The 20,234-nt window shown below is 43.6% G+C and overlaps 1 protein-coding gene across 1 annotated transcript in view; it reads left to right on the top strand.

The window, feature by feature from the left end:
* The first annotated feature begins 991 nt into the window (after positions 1 to 991).
* dgkb (diacylglycerol kinase beta) overlaps positions 992 to 20,234 on the top strand; it is a 568,450-nt gene continuing 549,207 nt past the window's right edge. The window contains exon 1 of the mRNA XM_033045582.1: positions 992 to 1,260. Within this exon, the coding sequence (XP_032901473.1) occupies positions 1,161 to 1,260 (100 nt within the window). The 5' untranslated portion in view covers positions 992 to 1,160. The remainder of the gene's footprint in view (positions 1,261 to 20,234) is intronic.

The raw sequence follows: 20,234 nt of genomic DNA on the forward strand, positions 1-20,234 counted from the left end.
TGTATCGCCAAAGTAGAACACCTCCTACGACGTCCTTCGACTATGTAGAGAGCCTCCTACGAATATGTAGAAGACCTCCTTCGACTGTAGAAGACCTCTTTTGATTTTCTTCAACCTCCTTTGACTATGTGGAAGACTAGCTTCGACTAGCTTCGGGAAATTTGGACACAGAATAGTGGAGAGTGAAGATGACCACCTTCGACTACCTTCGACTATACTAACACTATCTACGACTACCTTAGATTACCTTTGATTGCCTTTGATTAACTAAGAGTAACATGCCGACCTACTATGACCTACTTCGACTAAACCTACGAATAAAAAATATATCAATTTTTTTCCATGTTGACCAATTTTTACTTGTGGACAATTTTCAGCATGCTTAAAAATATTCCTCGACCAAACTGAGTTTTCGAGTATGCGAGAACTTCTCTCGAGCAAGAAGGAGAGTTGTATAGATCTTCTAGGACCACGTGTCGACCATGCTGCGAGTTTGAGTGGAACGTAAACTCTTCTAAACCCGCAAATTGGGTCCCTGCAGTGGGACAGGCCCTTATGCACAGTTGAAATAACAGAGTCTTTGTTTTATTTTAAATCTTGGTTTAAAAGTAAATAGCATGATTTTAGAGAAAGTTACGGTGTAAATAGGTCAAGTGGACTGAGTAATGAGCTTTAGTTGAACCTTTCGGTCCCTGGAGCCAGAAACTTATGATGCACTTGGCACGCGGAAAAGATTACATTCAGAACTGTGCAAGTTCTCATTTTGCAGCTGACTATAAAATAATAAAAATAAGATTTATTTTTGACAATATCTCAAAAAAGGAAAATGGCTCGTAATGATTGCATGTGAATGAATGCTGGGAATTTAGACTGGATTCAGCAGAGGCACGCGTTCACAGCAGCCTGCAGCTCTCTGTTGAAACAAGTTGTGATCTAATGAACAAATGCATCACTGCTGCTTGCTTTTGTCTGTTTCCAGATATTTGCAGCAGTTCGATCTGGAGGCGCTTGTGCCAGCAGTAGCTTCTTGCCGCCGCTTCGCGCATACATCGTCCCTCCAAGTCGGCCAAGGAATGAAGACCCTCTGAAGCCGAATGTGGTTCCTGTAGAGTAGGAATTCCACCCAACTGCGGCTTCATCAGTCCAGAAGTGGACCGGACATGTCAGGGAAATTGAGTGCGAAGACCACCATGACTAACCAGGAAAAGTGGATCACCCTGAGTCCTGCAGAATTCTCTCAGCTACAGAAGTACGCCCAGTGTAAGTGTTAAAAGAGACAGTCAAACCACTCACAATGCCGCGGTTTCAGATGCTATTGCTGAACTAAAGCGGCGCGGGTTTAATGTGCAGTTGCGTTGCTTTAGGATTACATTAAATGTTAACACTGCACATCAGTTAGCAGAGCAACATAGAGTAATGGGAGCTGATTCAATTAATGCCTATGTTTGTTGCATGAGTGATGGTATAGCATTGTTTATGTTGCATTTCACTGGAATTTTAAAGTGTCATGATGCATTTTAAATTCAATATAAAATAAATGCTTCCGTTATTCCTTTATGAACCTATTAAATAACCAGTTTAGCAAATTAAATCATACGCTTTATAATACCCCGGGTTGCATTTCAAGCAGCGTTGTCATTTCTGAGCTCGGAACACCTTCTAACTGTTCCTCATGAAATTACCGTTTCCTCCCATCCTTCGATTTTGCGTCATGTGCTTTGCGCTAGTACCAGATAAAGACTGGTCCGGCTGCTATTAGACTGAAGAAGGACCATGAGATTTTTTAAAAAGGGCACACTTCCTATTTGTTCGTCCATTTCGCCTTAGAAATGAAGAACGTTGTTCCCACTCCACGTCGCTATTGGAACCAGAGGACAAACTGTCAATTTGTCTGTGCTTTGAGGGATTACCCATTGAGAATCGCACTTCTGTGGTGCCTCGAAATCTTAACCAGCTTTCTGATGAGGAGCTTGGTGGATTTGGTACCTGTTACGTAATGTTATGCTGCGATGTTGTGGATAAAATCACTTAAAACGCAATTGCCCAAGTGTTAGTAGCAGCTGCGTTATCTCCGGTCGGTATTTATTTTCTGTTGTTTAAGCTTTATTTTGTAAAATAATAGCTTATGGTATTTCATTGATTTCATGTTAATAGAGCTGCGTGCACGCACTGACGATTTAAAACCATATTTTATATTTCAGTCTTCATTAATCTTTATATTTTTCACTTCTTAATCAGTAATATTGACGGTACGTTCTTTATGCGGAGGATACCTGCCTTGTTCTGGGCTTTTGAGTTCATTCCAAGATGCAGGTTACAACCAGTCCATGAACGGAATTCTTTCAAACAATCAAGCAGGAAATTTGAGCTACTGGAGTTGGTGGCATAGTTGGTGTAACTCGGCAAAAGTAATGGCCGGTTCTCACGGTGCGACCTGACGCAAGATGTCACCAGAGTGAAGTGGTCGTGGTTCCGCACGAGTTCCGCACGATATAACGGGGGTAGATAAAGAGTTCCCACGGTACTCGGCAATTCTGTCATTTGTGCGAGTGACTTGTCCGTCTCCCGATCTTTCCCGTTAATCGTGAATGAACATCGTGGACTGTAGTGTAGTTAATCACGTGGCACAAATGATGTCACTTTTTTTCACACACTATATAAATATCCTCCGTTCGTAGAATTGGCTCATTTGCAGACATGCCTATACAAAGTTGGTTCGAGTACAGGCTGGTTGTTATTTTCATTGACGCGCTGTATGCATTAGCGCAACATGTGCATCGAAAACGCTTGCGTGAAGGCAGAAGGGTGAGATTAGAAAAGAGAATTAAGAGGAAGTCTCACTGGGTTAAGCCCATGTTTCAACGGAGACCTCAATTTGGACAATATGATCTTCCCTTTATGTTATTGTCTGCTGAGGCTATTGGGGAGGCAACAGCTACTGGGGAGGCAATCTCAAATCCACCTTGATCACCCTCTCCCTGCTCCAAGGAGCCCACAGGCAGTGGTATCTCTGGCATCTCCTCTTGCCTCTCCACCTGTCTCTCTTGCTGAGTCTTCTCCTCATTTACCTGCATGGCTAAAAACTTTCTGACTTTCTTTGACCCCTTTCTTTGCGCTTTTCTGAGAGGCATCTCTGCAAGTCTTACTGTGAAAAAGATTCTCAAACAATGACAATTAGGTGGGACGTCCTCGATGGACACATGGTCCATTGGCGATATTGAGACCACCTTTTTTACTCACCTTATGTCCCCTCTGTCAAGCTTCCGGGTTTACCGTTCGCAGGAGTTCCCACGGTACCCGCAAGAGTCATTATGGATATCACACGGATATCGCACTGGCATCTGCGTTCATACAATGTTGCAACGCTCACCAAAAAGTGCTCAAGTCACTCTTGGAGAAATTCAAAAATGTTTGAATTTTCTCCCGACCTTACAAAGTTACACGACTACCTGCCGTTAGCGCCACGGAGGTCCTCGGTGGTCCACGAATGCCGTACTGTTATCGCAGGAGGTTCCCATGATGTTAAACTCTTGTTAAATATTGCGTCAGGTTGCACCGTGAGAAAGCCCTTTAACGCCGGGCATAAAATATGATAGCTTGTTGTTTCATTCCTTGTCAACTGTTTTGACTGGCTGAAGAATTCAAGAGAATACGGACACTTATTTGATTGGAGTTTTATTTCACAGATAAGCTTACAGGATTTTATGATTTTGTTTATTCCATTTTGGGGGACTGTTCATCACTGGCAAAGCCAGGATTTGTTGCTTTATCCTAATTACCCTTCAGTTGAGTGGGTTGCTAGCCACTCATGAGGGCATTTTAAGTGAACCACCTTGTTGGGTCTGAAGCCACCTTGAGGTCAGACTGGTCAGGGTAGCTGGAATGTCTCTCCTGAAAGACATCAGTGAACCTGTTGAGTTTTTAATGAAATAGCAGGTTTTAGGTTATCATTGCCAATAAGCTTTCCAGATTAATCTACAATTCCAGATTAATAATTGAATTTAAATTCTACAACTGCTCTTTTGGGATTGAATTATGCATTAACCATTTGTAATTTAAAACTATGATTCAGACTCCATTATGTGCCACTTTGTCTGGCTGCTCTGCAGGGATTCCATGTTTAATTGTCAGTGAGAGTATAATTGGTAGTTAGCATTCAGGATAATGGGTACTTGAATTGGAGGAAAAGAACAATGGTGGAGCCTCAACTGAACCAGCCTCAACTGGTTATGACTTGCTTGTTAACATTTTCACCTGACGTCAACTCTGGTGATGAGCACACAATTCAAGGCTGTCATTCCCATAATGTACTGATGCAATGCTTTATTATTGAACTTTGAACAATACCTTACACAGAGGCAGTATCTGCTTTCTCCTTTGTCAAACAATCCTCATGATGGTTTCAAGAGCATGCATTCTTCTGCAGGATCCAAAAGCAGAACATGTTTGAAATATTCAGCAGCTTGAGCAATGCCCGAGGAGTTGAGAACTGAGGTAATGTTTCAGAATCCTGAACCTTTTGGCAATTCAAATAAAGTTGTTGACTTGAAATGGTAACACTTGGCATAGCCACTTCCTGAACCAGTGACTATTTCCAGCCTTTTCTGTTTTTTATTGCAGATTTTCAGCATTTGCAGTTCCTTTTGCTTTTAATATTTTTTTTCAGGTTCTGGTAATTATTTATCCTTCAATCATTAATCCTACTACAGTCAATCTGGTTATCATTGTGTATAGGGTTTTGCTCCAAGTAATCTAGATTTTATGCTTCCAAGGTTACAACAGTGGAAACTATTCAAAACTATTGCTTATCAAGTGCTTTTGAAAGTTCCCAAATGACAGGAACTGTCCAACATAAACAAAGGGTCTGTCATTATTTCAATTTTTCTTAACAACTTTGACATGAGCCAGCCCTACATGCACGATTGCTGCAAAGAATCGTGGCATATTAAATAGTATAGATGGCAACATTACAATTATAAAGTGACATTGACAGAATGAGAGAACAAATTGTGACATATGAATTTCAAGGTAGTTAAGGGTGGAGATCATCTGTGTTGGGCCAGGAAGGTGAGATGCTGGCAGCTTTTAATGATAAAGAAAAGTTGGCAAGATAAATAAATTTAATTTATATTTTGACAATAGACACTAGGTGCAGGGATAAGCCATTCGGCCCTTCGAGCCAGCACCGCCATTCACGTTGATCATGGCTGATCATCCACAATTGGTACCCCATTCCTGCCTTATCACCATATCCCCTGACTCCACTATCTTTAAGAGCTCTATCTAACCCTCAGAGGCAGAGAATTCCACAGATTCACAACTCTCTGATTGAAAAGGTTTTTCCTCATCTCCGTTCTAAATGGTTTTAAAGTGGTTCTTAAACTGTGGCCCCTGGTTCTGGACTCCCCCAACATCCGCCCTGTTTACGTGCTGTAATTGTTATATGGTTATATGGTTATTTGAAGATATTCTAAAGTATTGGTGGCGGCGCGACTCTGTGTTGCAGCCTGTCTGTCTTTTTTTTTATTTTTTGTCTAGTTAAATGTAGTTGTTTGTGTTTTTTAATAGTGTTTTTAACTGTGTATATGCGGGGGGGGGGGGAAGGGGGAAACTTTAAAAAAATCTCTTCCCTATATGGGAGACCCGACCTTTTCCCTGTCGGGTCTACGTTGTCGTTGGGGCCTAGCACCGTGGAGCGGTCTCCAGCTGGAACGACCTGGGGGCTCCAGTCGCGGAGCCTGCGGAGCTGAGGACTTACCATCGCAGGGCTGGCCGGCATCGGAGCGTGGAGAGCGGTGGTGGCTCGCTGCTGCGGCCCGACCACGTAGCTCGGAGGCTCCAGCTGCAGCCGCAGGTCCGGTGGACTGGGACATCGGGAGCTCGCGGGTTCGGGTGAGAGACCGCTTTCCGGAGCTCCCGCAACGCGACTTCTCCCGCCCGTGTCACGGGGTTGGAACGAGCCGGAGCGAGGCCGTACATCGCCCGGCGCGGCTTAATGGCCGTGGGACATTCCAGCGCCCGCCGGGGGCTCCAACTTTGTGACATTTAGACCGGGAGCGGGGCCGTACATCGCCCGGCGCTGCCTAAAATGGCCGTGGGACTTATCATCGCCTGCCTGGGGCTTCAACATCGGGAGAGAAATGGAGAACAGGGGAGAGAAAAGACTTTGCCTTCCATCACAGTGGGTTCACTGTGATGGATGTTTCTGTAAATTGAATTGTGTGTATGTCTGTAGGAAATTGTCTTTGTTTGTATGACTGTGGAAACGGAGTTTCGTTTGAGCTTCACTGAGGTTCAAATGACATGTAATAAATATTGTGTATTGTATTGTATTGGCTACCTTTCAGATGATATTTCGACTAATTCTTGAAATGAGAGAAGAGTTCCCGTCTCATAAAGATCTCCCAGTTTTTTAATTCCTATTCTTTCCCAGTATGTGAACGTCTTGTCTAAAATAGATGGCTTAAACGAGGGATTATTGCCAATTGGTGGGAGAAGAGATAAATTTCTCAGTTTAAGGGTTGACTTCACTTGTTTCCAGATTCGTAGGGTACTATGGATAATCGGATTTTTCTCATATACCGTTTTCTTCAGATTTAGTGGAGAGAGAAGAATTGCACCTATATTAAAGGATGAACAATCTTCTCTCTCCATTATTAACCAGTTTACCTGTTGGCATGTGTTATCCATCCAATAGATTACGTTTTTAATATTCGTTGCCCAGTAATAGTACAAAACATTGGGGAGAGCCAATCCGCCAGTTTCTTTGGGTTTACATAGATGTCATTTATGGATTCAGTATGTTTTATAATCCCAAATAAAGTTTGTGATCAGAGAATCGAGTTTTTTGAAAAAAAATTTAGGGAGATAAATCGGTATTGATTGAAATAAGTACAGGATTTGTGGAAGGATATGTGTTTTTTAAATTGCTTTTTTTTTGCATGTGGGTGTGTTATCGCCATGTGAAGTGTGAAAATGAAATTCTACCAATTTAAACAGATCCTGATTTTTACTGACGGTGAGTGTTAAGGATTCTCTGACAGCTTTCACAATTGGTGTTCCAAGGGCCAGGGCTGTCGAAAACATTTTGATTTCTGTGAGACAGGCCCGAAGCTGCACTCAGCTATGCACAAGTGCTGAGAACTCCTCGGGAAGGCTGTGCTGTGCCTTGGGCCACATTGGAACAACACAGTTTGGCTCAAGGGCATGCAGCAATATTCTTGGGCCACAGAAGATGGCCTGTCAGTTCTGATGTAATTAAGCAACTAACCAGTGAAGATGCATGGAACTGCAGAGGTTAGATTCTTGAGACAAACAGCAAGTGCTGGGGTAACTCAGTGGATCAGCTAGCATCTGTAGAGGACATGACAGCCAATTTATTTTATATCGACAATAAGATGCCTGTAAGGATATTGTTCTTTTCTGTTGGAGTTTATGGCAGATCGTCATCCTATAAGGTGCATAATCAATTTCAAGGTCTAACTGCCTAATTTAATTTACACATTTTATTTTTTAAACTTTAGTTATCATTTTGTAACAGTTTTTTTGTAAAGGTTTTATAAAAATGTGAATATCTAGTTTGCTGGTTTTTAGAGGTGCTAGTATATTGGCATGTAGCGTCACAAAAACATCACTGCAAACAACCCTCAACAGAACAATTTCGATCAGGAAAAGTAACAACTTAGAATTTTCATGAAAATTGGCAGGCTGCATATTTTGGAATCAGAAGATATTTAATCAGTAGCAGAACCAATTGTGTCAATGAGGAAATGGATGGCAAATTGAGCTTTGCATGTTCATCCTTGGATATATAATGAGGAAAGGTCACTTTATTTTGTTTATTGTGATTCTCTCATCAAATAAGGGCTTTGGGGAGGAAGAAATGTACATAGCCCTTCTTTTGCAGGCACATCTGATCTTCAAATCCTTCGGTGTTAACCAGGAAAACACAAAACTTTGTAAATGTACCCACATAGCTCCACCATCTTGCATGGATTTAATCCAACACACTCTGCATCCCTTAGCAACACAGATAGTTTACCTACTACCCAAATTACTAACTCTCGCTTAATGTTTGCATTAAAGTCCACATAGAAATTTGAAGGCTGCCTGTTTGGGTCCTTAACTGACCATTGTGAAATAAGCAGCCAGGAAAATGGGCTGGACAAAGTGGGAGGTCATCACTGAAGGTCCAGGAAGAGAGAAGGTGCGTGACCAGGAAGGGAATTAGACATGGCGTTCCTCCACTCCCCCCCCCCCCCCCCCCCCCCCCCCACACCTCTGACGGTCCAGCGGTGAAGTCAGCATCTGAATTCCAGCTTGTCTCAGCCTTTTTCGATGCCCCTCATGTGCTGAACTGCAGAATGGAAATAACCAGCCGTTCTCTGTGGAACTGACAGCTGCTGGTGAACTCCATCCAAACCAATGCAAAGACTTCCAAAGCATTGCAGAAAATAAAATTCAAGAGGTTCACTCTTTATAGGAAAATGACAATAATTGCCGCAAAGTGCACTGCCTTGGCATATTGATTTTAACTTACTTCAGTCCAATCTTTCTAGATGGTCCCTAAATTAATGGAATTTGGACTGCTTTTGGTCATTTCTCAGGTGCCAGAAATCAATGTAATATTTTTAAAATATTCTGCAATAATGATCCAAATTCTACCCCTAACAGCCCTAAAAAAATCATTATTATTAACAGTTCATGTGGAAAGTAGATAGAATTTTTATTAAGCTGTCGCTTGGGATTGAGGATGATTTGCATCCTCATCCTTCATTGGAATCTAGGGAGATTATTCAAGTGGGAATCACAGATTCTATCATAGATGGGAGTGAAAGGTGTCTTAAGGAGCAGATGGGACAGGAATGTATGCAGTGATGCACTGCATCCACAGTTTCAGAATATCTTGCATCTGTACCCGATGCATGGACTCTATTCCTAATAACCTCCAAATGCTTCTTCACCTCTTTGAGTGGACATAGACAGTGCACTTGCTCCAGGAATATATGAGCACAACCTTAAATGTTTCCTTGTCTCTCTCTGGTAATCTCTTCCCAGAAAAAATAATTTGGAATAAAATGTCTGTTTTGGAACTCTGGTATGGAAGTAGTGGGGCCTGTAGTGCCTTGAGGGGACGGCACGGATAGTTTAGTATAATTTATTATTGTCATGTGTACCGAGGTACAATGAAAAGCATTTTGTTGCCTGCTATACAGTTAGTGAAAAGGGGATACATGATTACTATCAAGTTGTCCACAGTGTACACATACAGGATAAAGGTTATAACGTTTAGTTAACTATAAAGTCCGATTAAAGATAGTTGGATGGTCTCCAATGAGGTAGATTGGAGGTACACAAAATTGCTGGGGAAACTCAGCGGGTGCAGCAGCATCTATGGAGCGAAGGAAATAGGCGACGTTTCGGGCCGAAACCCTTCTTCAGGCTGGGTCTGACCAGGTAGATTGGAGGTCGGGACCGCTCTTTAGCTGGGTTCCGTTAACTGGGAAGAAACTGTCACTAAATCTGAAGGTACATATTTTCAAAATTCTATATGTTTTGCCTGATGGGAAAGGTGAGAAGAGAGGGTGAAACAGGTCCTTGATTATGCTGATGGCCTTGCTGAGGCAGCGTGAAGTGAAAGTGGAGTCACTGGAAGAGAGGTTGGTTTGCATGATGGTGTGGGCTGCAGCCACAATTCTTTGCAATTTCTTGTAGTCTTGGATGGAGCTTTTCCCAAACCATTCTGTGATGCATTCTGGTAAAATGCTTTCTATGGCCCATTTGTTGTAGTTGGTGAGGGTTGTTGAGAAAATGCCAAACTTCCTCAGCCTTCCAATGAAGTAAAAATGTTGGTGTGCTTAATGTGGCTGGTCCAGGAAAAATTGCTGGTGATATTTTTTGTAAGAACTTGAAGCTTTACTTTGGTGCCATCAATATATACGAAGGTGTCTGTTACCTGAAGTTGATCACAATCGCTCTTCTCCTGCTGGCATTAAGGGACATATTGTTGTCTTGGCACCAGGTTATGAGGTTCTTAATCTCCTTCCTTATTTGATATCCGGCCCACTACGATGGTGTTGTCTGCAAATTTGTAAATTGAGTTGGATTGGTATCTAGCTGCACAATCACGAGTGCATAAGGAGGCTGAGAACGCATCCTCGCAGGATACCAGTATTGAGGATGATCGCAGAGGATGATTTGTCACCTATCTTCATTGATAGTGGTTTGTTGGTTGGGAAGTCAAGGATCCAGTTGCAGAGGGGAATGCTGGCTCCAAGTTCAATGAGTTTGGCAATGAGATTGGATGGGATAATGGTATTGAAAGCTGAGCTGTAGTCTATGAATAGGAGTTTGATGTAGATGACTCTCTTACCCAGGTGTTCCAAGGATGATTGTAGGGCCATGGAGATGGCATTAGCCGTGGAGCTGTTGTGGTGGTAGGCGGACTGCAGTGGATCAAGGTTGCTTGGTAGACTGGATATAATGCATTCCTTAACCAGCTTCTCAAAGCACTTCATGATGGTGGATGTCAAGGCCACTGGATGGTAGTCATTAAGGCATGAAACCTTGTTTTTCTTTGGCACAGGGATGATAGTGGCCACTTTAAAGCAGGTGAAGCAGGATAGTTCAGGTCTCAGAAGCCTGTAGAAGAGTACAGATCACTGCTGGCCAGCACACAGAGTTTTGTGTTCAATGTGATGCCTTCATTTTCAAAAAAACATTTTATCAATTGGCCAAAGGCTTTTCTGGTGTATTGGAGGTAGTTGCGATTCTCATCTTCAAAGCATGTCTTCACTGACCAGTGGCTCCCAAGATACATGTTCATGTCCAGGCTCCTGCCATCAACTATTCGGATGGCATATTGGCACAGTGATTGAGTTGCTGCGTTACAATGCCAGAAACTTGTGTTCGATCCTGACTGCGGGTACTGCCTGTTTGGAGTTTGTACGTTTTCCTTGTGACAACGTGGGTTATCTCCTGGTGCTCTGGTTTCCTCTCGCACTCCAAAGACATACAGGTTTGCAGGTTATTTGGCTTCTGTAAATTGTAAAATTTTCCCTTGTATGTAGGATAGTGCTAGTGTACTGGGTGATTGCTGGTCACTGCGGACTCTGTGGGCCGAAGGGTCTGTTTCTGCGCTGTATCTCTAATTCCTGAAGTATTGTTGGAGGGCAGTAGGGGCTCGTTGGTAGAAAACATTTACATTGTAGATGCTGAACGCAAAGTTCAATCTCTCTCGCTTCAATGAGTTGAGAATTATGCAGAGATTGGACTCTGAGTGAGTGCAAACATAAGCATTGGCTGCATGCTGAAACCTGACAATTGATCTCTGTAAGTTGTCAATTGGTTCTGAAAACCACTGTAAATAGATGTCCCCTAGGATATGTTGCAAAACAGAGAGACCTGAGGTACAGATACATGTTCCATGAAGGTGATGACATAAGTTAACGGGGTTGTGAAAAATGCATTTGGCATGCTAACCTTCATTGGTCAGGGTATTGAGTACAGATTTGGGACATCATGTTTCAGCTAAGCAATATGTTGGTAAGACCACAACACATTTGGGATACTATGTGCAGTTCTGGTAGGCCTGATTTAGGAAGGATGTCACTAAAGAAAATAAGTTTTAAAAAGCTGACGCGGGATCTGCAGTGTTTGAGTCATACGATACGATACGTCTACCCCATGACAGAAGGCGGAGCAGTTGTACAGTTTTATAGCCACAGGGAAGAAGGATTTCCAGTGGTGTTCTGGACTGCATCTTGGTGGTACCAGTCTGTTGCTGAAAGTATTCCTCGGGTTGACCAGTGTGTCATGGAGGGGGTGAGCTGTACTGTCCAGGATGCTCTGCAATTTGAGGAGCACCCTCGCTCTGACCATCTCCAGTGAATCCAACTCCATCCCCAGGATGGAGCTAGCCTTCCTGAGTAGTTTGTTGATCCTATTGGTGTCCGCAGCCTTCGCCCTGCTGCCCCAGTACACGGCAACGAAGAAGATGGCACTGGCTACCACCGATTGGTAGAACGTCTGCAGCATCTCACTGCAGATGTTGAAGGAGCGGAGCCTTCTCAAAAAGTACAGCCGGCTCTGTCCCTTCTTGTACCGGGCCTCAGCGTTCCTGGACCAGTCCAGTTTATTCTGCAGGTACACTCCAAGGTATTTGTACTTCTTGGTAAACTGCACATCCCCACCATTGATGGAGACGGGGGACAAGGGCGTTGTTCTCCTTCTAAAGTCCACCACTAACTCGTAACTCCTTATGATGAGAGACTAGTTAGGCTGGGACTCTAAAGCATAGTAGACTGAATGGTGACCTAACAGAGGTATATAAACCTCTTTCACATAATGGGCAGACCAGGTAAGGATAGCAAATGTTATTCCTGAATGGAAATATGTTTCCCTTCCCTGTCAGTGGGATCTCAAGATGGCAGTGATAGAAGGTGAAAGCGAAAGTTGGTGGTTGTGAAAAATCTGAGTTCATCTCCCATGCACTCAAGTGGCCTAACATTTGGTGGTCAATTCAGGGAAGTGGGACATGATGAACTCTACGGAGAAATGGAGAGTTGGCAGTGGGTCATAGGTCCTGGTGTTGGAATGGGTAGACGGGGTTGCCTCTGAGGACTTACTCTAGCTGGGTGAGTTAGCAGACTGTAACAGCTATATGGAGTGGTGGTGAAAGGAACCCAACGGCATAGTGATGGGTCAAGCCGACTCCTCATCAATCAGTGCTGCCAGGATACTTTTAAATGGGCAGCTGATATTGAGCAGGATTTTCCACAGTCCCCATTGTTTGTTGGAATCAAAGTTTTTAGTAAGATGGGAAAAGGCTATGTTCAGTGGCAGCTGCTGTTCCCTGCCTTTTACATGGAATTTTATGCACAATGAAGGTCTTAAGGGGTTGGACAGGCTAGATGCAGGAAGATTGCTCCCGATGTTGGGGAAGTCCAGGACAAGGGGTCACAGCTTAAGGATAAGGGGGAAATCCTTTAAAACCGAGATGAGAAGAACTTTTTTCACACAGAGAGTGGTGAATCTCTGGAACTCCCTGCCACAGAGGGTAGTCGAGGCCAGTTCATTGGCTATATTTAAGAGGGAGTTAGATGTGGCCCTTGTGGCTAAAGGGATCAGAGGGTATGGAGAGAAGGCAGGTACGGGATACTGAGTTGGATGATCAGCCATGATCATATTGAATGGCGGTGCAGGCTCGAAGGGCCGAATGGCCTACTCCTGCACCTAATTTCTATGTTTCTATGTTTCTATGTCCACTCTTTCATCGTTGGGAGGAGGCAAATGAGGAGGGCCCTGATGATGACCACTTTATCAAAATAGATCAGCATGGAAATACAGTCGGAAAGGATCGTGAATGGAGGGTAAAAAGGAGAATTAATAAAGTATTCTGCATTTTAGTGAGCACAGTGATAAGGCACCTGACACACAAAGCTGCTCAGGGAAGTTTCCAAATTTTGTCATTAAACAGCAGTTACAAATTGCATTTGAGTAAGTTAGTACCTATTGTTGTGGATTATTAATTTCGAACAACAGCTTAAAAATACCCTGAGGTACTCATTTTTTAGAATGTCTTTAAATATTCAATTCATAGTATAGGAAATAAACCTTTGTACATTTCTTCCAGTTATATGTTGACTCATTTCAGAGAGGTCTTTGTCACTTTATTTCAGTCACATTATCTAAAATAATAAAATATGTGTATTGAGCGCAATGCTTCACCTGGCTATTCTCTTCTTACTTTTATCATTCATTGGAAATTCATTGAGATGTTTCCCTTTTACACAACTCTAGATGCATTCTGAGTTTATCTGGTGCAGAATATGTTTATTATTATGATTTTGTGCTAATTATAGGTTTGGAACAGTATGTGTACTTTCTGTTTTTTTGTAAACCACCTTCTGCAGCCCTTGTGTATAAATTGTACTTTCTCATATCGTTCTCATGCCTTGCGGTGTAGCAAAGCTATGGAGGATTGATTGAAACTCAAGCCTGTCTCTGTAAAAAATAATGGTAGTACAGGGAATGTATTGAGGAGATCCAGATACAAATTAGTACTATGTAATACATTTAATGTGATTGAAACAAACCAATTTAAAAACTGGCTCTGCCAAGATTCCCAAGGAGCTACTTTGAATCCACTGTCCTCAGCCCATATGCATCACTCAGTCAGCATTATTAAAATAGTTAATAATTTACGACCATAAATACTGGAGGTATTGAGTAGATCAAGCTGCCTCTTTAGAGCGAGGGAAGAATAAGGAATTATAGTGAAGGGTTTTGTAGATGCTCGACTTGGTCACTGCATTTCCTAGACACCGTTTTTTGAAATTATTTCCTTGCCTTTGAACAGACGTGAGAGTTTTAGCGGTAATGAAAAAATGTTATGTAATGGAAGTATTTTGTTCAATCATGTATCTCAATTCTCTGCTTTGCTCATCATGGCCTCTTATGCATAAATGCAAGTCCTTTTTATTTAAGTAAGATCCTTCTTTTACCCTGAGGAGTGAAATCGAGATCCAGAAGACAAAAGCTTTAGATGAGAGGGAAAAGATTTAACAGGAACCTGACGGGCAACTTTTTCGCAAAAGGGGTGGTGGGTATATGGAAAGGGCTGCCAGAGGAGGTAGTTGAGGAGGGGTTACAACAAAGTTTAAACCTTTCCACTCCATGTACCTGCCCAAATGTTCTTTAGACGGATCTGGGCCAAACACGATTAGATGGGACTAGCGTAGATGGGGCATCTTGGTCGGCTTAAACAAGCTGGGTTAAATGGTCTGTTTCTGTGCTCTATGAATCTGACTCAATATTGCCATTTGCCTTCCTATTCCCTTGCAGCACATCCTCACTAGCTATTTGTGATTCATGTACAAGAACATGTAGCTCCCTTTGTACTTATCAGAAATTTATTTATATACGTCTGCCTTCAGAGACCTCAAAAGTGTGCATAAGATCAGATGTTTCCAATCTGAATTCTATTTAGCTTGTTTTTGCCCAAGCTATCTCAGCCTATCAATATATATTTTCCTTATTGCCCAAATATCCTAATTGCAAACCATCACTATTATGGTGTCATCGGTTAACTTGGCTACCTTTCACTCTGTCCACTCTCTCAAGGCCATTATTATAGTTGATGACCAAAAAGGTATCAAAGGTATTTTATTGGTCACATTCACATACACCTAGGTGTAGTGAAGTGAAATACTTCTTGCCATTTTGCAGCACATAAAGAAGGAATACAGACATAACATTAATAAGAGTTTTAAACATAAAGAACATTGTATTGTATTGTATTGTATTCAAATTTATTGTCATTGTCTCAGTTAGAGACAACAAAATGAATTTCCCTTACAGGCAGTATCATAAAAATAAAAATAAATAAATAATAATAAATAATAAAACATATTAAAAATAAAATAGAATTTAAAAAAAAGCACAAACACTGAAAGTCCACGACACAACATAACACAGTGGCACCAAGGTGAGGAAGGCACCATAGTCCAGCCAGCCTCCCCTCCGTTCTTCCCAGATGTTCACTCGTGGTCGAGGCCTTCCTAGCACCCGCAGTCACCGCCCCGGGTGGCCCGATGTTCAGGCCCTCACGCCGGGCTGGTGGAACGCCGACGCCGATCCCTGACGGTGAACATCCTCCTCCTCAGCGGCCCGGACCTCCCGATCAGCCGCCTCCCACAGCCGGAGTACGCAGCTCCCGAGTCCGCAGCTCCCGAGTCCGCAGGCCGAGCCGGGCAGAGTCGCAGGACCCCGCGCTGTCCATCAGCGCCGCCCGCGTTGGGAGCTCCGCAAACCGCAGCTCCATGATGTCGGTGCCGCAGGTCCAGCACTCCGGGCTCCAGACGGCGATCCCCAGTAAGGCATCGCCAGCCTCGCGATGTTACAGCGCTGTCCCGCCGCTGCTGGAGCTCTGGTCGCAGGAAAGTCCACGCCAATCCAGTAGGTAGGCCGCTGGTGGTGGGGGGGGGGGGGGGGCGAGGACGCGACTCGAATAATAGTCGCGTCTTCACCAGGAAGCGGCTGAAGGACGGTATCCCCCGCACCGTACCCTCTTCCCCCACATCAAAACACAAAAAAAACACAAAAAAACACACTTTTACATAACTAAATAAACAAACAAACAAAAAGATACCGGGCTGTAGGTGGAGGCAGCTGGCACCAGCGCCACCGGAAGTACAACATCCCCCCACAATGGTTCCCATTATGAGGGAAGGCACAAAGTCCAGTCCCCAACCCCAGTTCACCCATAGTCGGGCCTATTGTGGCCTCCACAGTTGCCTCTACGGAGGCCCGATGTTCCTGGCCGTTCTCGCCGGATGATGTTGCTCCGGCGTCGGGAGAGTCCTCTCAGCGGCTTGGGAACCCTGGAACGGCTGCTTCCGTACTGGAGGCCGCGGCTTCCAAAGCCAACAAGACCGCGCCGGTTGGAGCTCCACAACTGGCGATCTCATCTAGAGATCCTAGGCTCCCGGTGTAAAGTCAGCACCGCCGCCCGCAGCTGGTTGCTCCACAGTCCCGCAGCTCCGTGATGTTTTCCTCAGCGATCTTCAGCTCACCGGAGCTCCAGCGCGGCAGACCCAGGCAAGGCATCGCCCGCTCCGCTCCGCGATAGCGCTCCAGCGCTGTGCCGCCGCCGAAGCCGAGGTTCTGGGCGGTCCCCGACAGGAAACGCCGCTCCAGCCCCGCTGGTAGGCCGCGAGGACGGGTCGAAGCTGCAGCCCGGAGAAAAGCTGCCTCTCCGACCAGGTAGGGACCCTGAAAGGCAGTTTCCCCCTCCCCCCCTCCCCCCCCCCCCCCCCCCCCCCCACCCCCCACATAAAAAAAGTCTAGACCTCCAAACAAAACACTTAACTAACTAAAATAAAAAATAAAAAGATGAAAAGACAGACAGCTGCTGGCTGGGCAGCCGTGCACAGGACAGTGCCCCCCACTGACCAAAACTGACCCTTGGTGCAGTCCACCAGTTGCATCCTCTAGCCTTAAAATAACCCATTATTCGGACAAGCATTCAGCTGGAGGAACTAGGTAGGTTTAGCAGCATCAGTGGAGGGAAACGGACAATCGATGTTTAAGGTAGGGACCATTTGACTGGACTGAAGGATTAAAGTGGAGATAGCCAGTCTAAAGACCACACCTAGAGTATTGTGTGCAGTTTTGTTCTCCAAATTTGAGGAAGGACATTCTTGCTATTGAAGGAGTACAGCATAGGTTTACAAGGTTAATTCCCGGGTTGACGACACTGTCATATGTTGATAGAATGGAGCTGCATTTTCAAGTTTGCAGATAACGCCACCATAGTGAGCTGGTTCTTGAACAATGACTAGGTGGAGTGCAGGAAGAAGATAGAGACTTAGTAGTGTCATATCAAGACAACAGTCTCTCTTTCAATGTCAGCAAAATGAAGAAGCTGATCATTGACTTCAGGAACTGGGGTGAAGTTCAATTGTGCTGGTGAAAATGGTCAAATTTCAAGATCCGACGTATAAATATCACTAACAATTTAATCTGGTACAACCGCATCGATATTGTGGCCCATAAATCACATTGAGACTAGTCCTTCAGAAGATTATGGAAATTCAACATGTTTCTGATGACTTTTTACCAATTTCTATTGATGCACTGTGGAATGCATATGGATGCATTACCGTTTGATATGGCAACTGGTCTGCCTAAGACCACAAGAAATTGCAGAGTGATGTGGATGCAGCCAAGTCCATCACACAAACCAGTTACCCCTCCACCCCCATTGACTACATCTGTACTTCATGCTGCTTTGGGAAATCGGACAACATTATCCAGGAACACTCATACCCCATTCTCTCTTCTCCACTCTCTGATTGGGGGAAAAAGATACATCAGATTTGAGAACAGCAACTTCCCCACGGTTATCAGTCTCCTGAATGGACTTCTCATGCATTGCATTTATTCTAATCAACCTCATCACAGCTCTCACTTTTTAATCAGCACGTCCTCTGTCAATGTAAGACCACATTCTGCACTCTGTTTCTTTTCCTTTCTGCGCCACCTATTATATTTGTGTATGATTTGATTGTATTTGTGCATGGAATGATTTATAAGGATAGCACACAAAGCAATAGTAAAGCAGCACCACTCAGTTGTTTAATACACACCACATTTTTATTATGTCATCCCCCATGAAATGTTAGAAATTTCACTTATGTTTTTGCACTTGCCTCGTGGATTTGCCTATAATGCTGAAACATCATTGAGCTGAAAATCTTTCACAACACTTACTGTTTACATTGCAATGGCCCCCAATGGACAAAATAATTTCCGGTGGCATGCATTTATTTTACAAAATATTATTTTGCAAATGAGATTTCCCAACTTCCTTCCTTTTATAGAAACATAGAAAATAGGTGCAGGAGTAGGCCATTCGGCCCTTCGAGCCTGCACCGCCATTCAATATGATCATGGCTGATCATCCAACTCAGTATCCCGTACCTGCCTTCTCTCCATACCCCCTGAATAGCTACAAAGGCCACATCTAACTCCCTCTTAAATATAGCCAATGAACTGGCCTCAACTGCCTTCTGTGGCAGAGAATTCCATCGATTCACCACTCTCTGAGTGAAAAATGTTTTTCTCATTTTGGTCCTAAAAGACTTCCCCCTCATCCTTAAACTGTGACCCCTTGTTCTGGACTTCCCCAACATCGGAAACAATCTTCCTGCATCTAGCCTGTCCAACCCCTTAAGAACCCCTTATAGTGACTCCAAAGCTTCCAATTGATATTATTCTTAATAATTCTTACGACTGGACATTTCTCAATACAAGTAGCAAGTTAGACTAAATTATGCAACAAACTATTTTGAGAATAATTAAAACCACCATTAACACATTTTGTTAGATGTCAACTGTGCACATTCCACTTTCATTTTCACTCGATGTGTTTGTGATGCAGGGTGAGAGTGACTCTTATTGAAGTGATGCCTCGGGCATGCTGTGTGGAAATTGTAAGCAATGGAGAAATGCAGCAATATGAGAACTTTTGATTGCACTGAATATTTTTAACTGCTGTTCTATTTTTTGTCATTCTGTATTTCATGCTAAAATCAATTACATGCATTTCTAAAATGGTCCTATCACTGGATAATATGATTATTTTTCTATTTTATTTCAGTCCCTCCTGGTGAGATGTCTCTGGCTCCTTTACACTAACTCTTGTTGGTGTCAGGGAAATGAAAGTAAATGTATTTAGTTAAAACCCTGGAGTAGTACAGGATGGAAATAGGGCCTTTGGCCAGCATCATCCATGCTGACCACGATGCCATCTAAGCTGGTGCCATGTCGGCATTTGACCTATATCTCTTTCAACCTTTCCTATTCATGATATGGTGGCGGCGATGGTGCGAACCCTCAGCTCTGGGGGTTGGGTCATGTGACTTGGTTTGGCTGAAAGAGCGGGTCATGGGTCTCCCCTGGGGCATATATACTGCTGGTAACACCCTTGCCCCTTGTTGTGGTTCTGAGAGCTCTTTTGTGTTAACAATAAAGATCACTTTGTTTGACAACACATGTTATAATAGACACAAAATGCTGGAGTAACTCAGCGGGACAGGCAGCATCTCTGGAGATAAGGAATGGGTGACACTTCAGGTCGAGACCCTTCTGCCAGTCCCACTGAGTTACTCCAGCATTTTCTGTCTATCTTCAATTTAAGCCATCATCTGCAGTTCCGACACATTGTTCCGTATACTTACCATCCTCCATGTGAAGAAGTTGCCCCTCAGTTTCCTATTAAATATTTCCCTGCTCACCTCAAACCTATGGTCTGTAGTTTTTGATTTTCCTTCCCTTCCAAAAAAAAACTTTGTGTATCCATCTTATCACTGTCCCTCTTGTGTTTTATACTTCTCTTTCAGGTCACCCCTCAGTCTCCTGCACTCCAAGGAATAAAGTTCTAGCCTGCCTAACCTCGCCCTGTAACTCAGGCCCACACTTCCTGCCAACATTCTCATTAATCTCCTTTGCATTCTTACCAGCTTAATGTCATATTCCCTATTGTAGGAAAAGCAAAGCTATACACAAAACTCCAAATGCAGATTTGCCGACATCTTGCACACCTCCAACATAACATCCAAGCTCCGAAACTAATTGTCTTGGCTGATGATGGTCAGCATGTCGAACATCTTCTTTACCCTCTTCCTGTGATGCCATTTTCAGGCAACCATGTGCATGCATTCTCGGGTCCT

The sequence above is a fragment of the Amblyraja radiata genome, chromosome 2 (assembly GCF_010909765.2).
Source record: "Amblyraja radiata isolate CabotCenter1 chromosome 2, sAmbRad1.1.pri, whole genome shotgun sequence".
NCBI classification, from domain to species: Eukaryota; Metazoa; Chordata; class Chondrichthyes; order Rajiformes; family Rajidae; genus Amblyraja; species Amblyraja radiata.